We start from the raw sequence: 2500 nt of genomic DNA, 5'->3' as shown, positions 1-2500 counted from the left end.
GCATAAACTCCCGGCGAATAGGTGCATCGAACAGTGGCGTGAAAGGGGACATGCTGTCCGACCGGTTACCGACCTTCACCGGCTTTCGATTCTTTTGTTTCGTAAGAAGCCGTACGAGCACGTCCATGTAGAGACAAATCTTGACCGTGCGAAGGTTCGACTCGGAAGTGGGTTCCTTCGATTGCATGACCGCTTTGACGCGATTCTCCAGATACACGCTTGCCATCGCGAGCTCATCGGGTGGCGTTTGCACCACCCGCTTGGCCGTCTCGTCCAAACTTTTCAGCAAACGTGATCCGATCAAGTCTTCGGCCACAAAGAGGTCTCGCAATGATCGCGACTGTGGATTCATCTTCACACGAATTTCGTCCTGCACGAGCGTTTCGGCAGGCTGTTGAGCAGTCTCACTCGAAGCGGCCACCGGCGTCGGAGCGCATTCGCTCATCGTCTGCTGAAGGCGGTCCTCCATCACGCTAAAGTCGACCTTCTCTCGCTGTATGCGCCGATGCAACCGCTGACTCGTTTTAGTGTTATATTTCTGCAGTAATTTGCGCACGTTGTCCACATCGAACGTTTGCTCCGTCGTTGGCCGTTCATCGTGGCAAACGTTGGTCAGCTGCGGGCAGCTCTCCACTTCTACCATGCGCATTTTGCCCGTAACCCGATTGTGCAGCGCAATATACGTGTGCTGCTGCTGTTCCACGGCCACCCGAGATTCCGGCTGTACGTAGCCGCGGTACAGATTCGAATTGCAGCCCACCAAAATCATCTCCGCTCCTTCTTTCGCCAGATCTTTCGCACGCACTGCGTGGCACTCGTTGGTCGGTTGTGGAACATGACCTCGAACTGCAAAAACAGACCAAACAACAGATTTACAATGAGCTCTATCATCTCTAGGGTTTACTCACCAATCACCGGATTGCCTTCGCCTGCATCAAGCGCCACAATTTCACTTATTTTTGCCGACATTTTCCGCAAACTTTTTGTTTTTCCACGTGCTGTTCGATTGAAAAAAGCTATACATGGCTCAACTGGCCATGAACCACCCTGTGTTTCACAAAAACAAACCGCGTTGACAGGGTGTGTGTGCGTGTGAAAAATTGCGCCTTTTTGTGGATTGTTGTGCCGTTCTTAGCGTGAAAAAGGATTCTTCGAGGATTCTAGTGGTCTTCTCTGGAATGGATTCTGCGACACTGAAAACCTACCATCGCGAGATTGGCCATCTCGTCTTTGATGCCAACGAGAAAGTAAGGGATTTTCCTGGGGTGTCCGGCGACGGTTAATGGGCTTCTTCTTTTTTTTTTTCGCTCAGGTATCCGTGCGGAAGATCAGTAACCTGTGGAATATCGACTCTCAGCAGTCGGTGGAAGTTCTACAAAAGTGGATCGACGACCAGAAGGAGAGTGTGAAGCTGACGCGAGAATTTCTGATTCGCGGAAAGGACAAAAATGGGAATGTGTTCATGACCGTGAGTACCGCGAGCGGTCGTTTCTGAAACTTGCCTTTTATTCTCTGCTTCCCTTGTTCTTTTAGCTGGCCAACGAGAAAAGAGCTGGAAAGATTACTAGCAAGTATGCTGGTTGCTCGAAGATGCTGTACTCGGTGGAAGCGGCCTCTGACGTGAGGCCGCTAAACGTTTCGTCGGACCGCGATTTCGCAGTCATTAAACTGCGCCTGGAAACAGAGAAGCGGGAATTAGCGAAGCGATCAATGTCAGCCGCACAACCAGCAGTTGCTGCGGTGAAACAGGAACAGAAACCTTCCAAAACGAATGGACTGTTCGGTGTGATAGCCAACAAACAAGCAAAATCGCAGACATTAGCGAAAGAGGAAAAGCCGTCATCTCCTCCACCGACGCCAGTAGTGCCTACGATTAAACCGGAACCACAAACTCCCACGACTAAATCGTCCCCGAAGAAGGCTTCTCCGAAAAAGGATACTAAAAAACAGGTCAATGGGAAGAGTTCTATTTCCTCGTTTTTCTCTTCGAAACCGAGCCAAACGGCCGCCTCGAAACCGGTCGTTAAGCCCGAACCGGAATCACCTAGCAACCCACAGTCAATCAAGAAGGCACAAGAAGAACAGAAGAAGTCAGAAAAATCCCGCAAAAGAACGATCGATGAAGATGAGGAGGACGAGGTGGCCATCAAAAAGGAACGGGAGGACGCTAGAGAAGAGGAAGAGATTCCGAACACACCGCAGGAGGAGAAACGCGATGCAAAGAAGAGACGCACCGGCAAACCCTTGCTGCAGCGTAAAACGGCGGCGAATCCGTCGAAGAAATCACGCATTTACGCAATTTGCGATTCTTCCAGTGATGATGAAGCAAAACCGACGGAAGAACGCCGTGAGGAGGAACGTGTGATCAAATTTGAGCAGGAACCTGAATCAGAACCTGAACCCATGGAGGCCAACACAATTTCGCCCGAGAAGCCGATCGAAAACGATTCCAACAGTGTCAACCAAAACCACAAAGGAAAGGTTAAAAAGCTGGTTACGA

General features: G+C 50.4%; 2 protein-coding genes across 2 annotated transcripts in view; one reads left to right on the top strand and one right to left on the bottom strand.

Annotated features, from left to right (window-relative positions):
• Window positions 1-1035, bottom strand: part of LOC125952093 (uncharacterized) — a 1454-nt gene extending 419 nt beyond the window's left edge. Inside the window, exons 1-2 of the mRNA XM_049681365.1 lie at window positions 909-1035; window positions 1-846 (exon numbers count right to left, since the gene is read on the bottom strand). The exon at window positions 1-846 is cut by the window's left edge and continues 419 nt beyond it. Coding sequence (XP_049537322.1) covers window positions 1-846; window positions 909-969 — 907 coding nt within the window. The 5' untranslated portion in view covers window positions 970-1035. The remainder of the gene's footprint in view (window positions 847-908) is intronic.
• Window positions 1036-1099: 64 nt separating this feature from the next.
• LOC125952087 (DNA polymerase delta subunit 3) overlaps window positions 1100-2500 on the top strand; it is a 1820-nt gene continuing 419 nt past the window's right edge. The window contains exons 1-3 of the mRNA XM_049681357.1: window positions 1100-1247; window positions 1313-1468; window positions 1534-2500. The exon at window positions 1534-2500 is cut by the window's right edge and continues 30 nt beyond it. Coding sequence (XP_049537314.1) covers window positions 1179-1247; window positions 1313-1468; window positions 1534-2500 — 1192 coding nt within the window. The 5' untranslated portion in view covers window positions 1100-1178. The remainder of the gene's footprint in view (window positions 1248-1312; window positions 1469-1533) is intronic.

This window comes from Anopheles darlingi, chromosome 2, assembly GCF_943734745.1.
Source record: "Anopheles darlingi chromosome 2, idAnoDarlMG_H_01, whole genome shotgun sequence".
Classification (NCBI taxonomy): Eukaryota; Metazoa; Arthropoda; class Insecta; order Diptera; family Culicidae; genus Anopheles; species Anopheles darlingi.
This window is presented reverse-complemented; position numbering and strand designations above follow the sequence as displayed.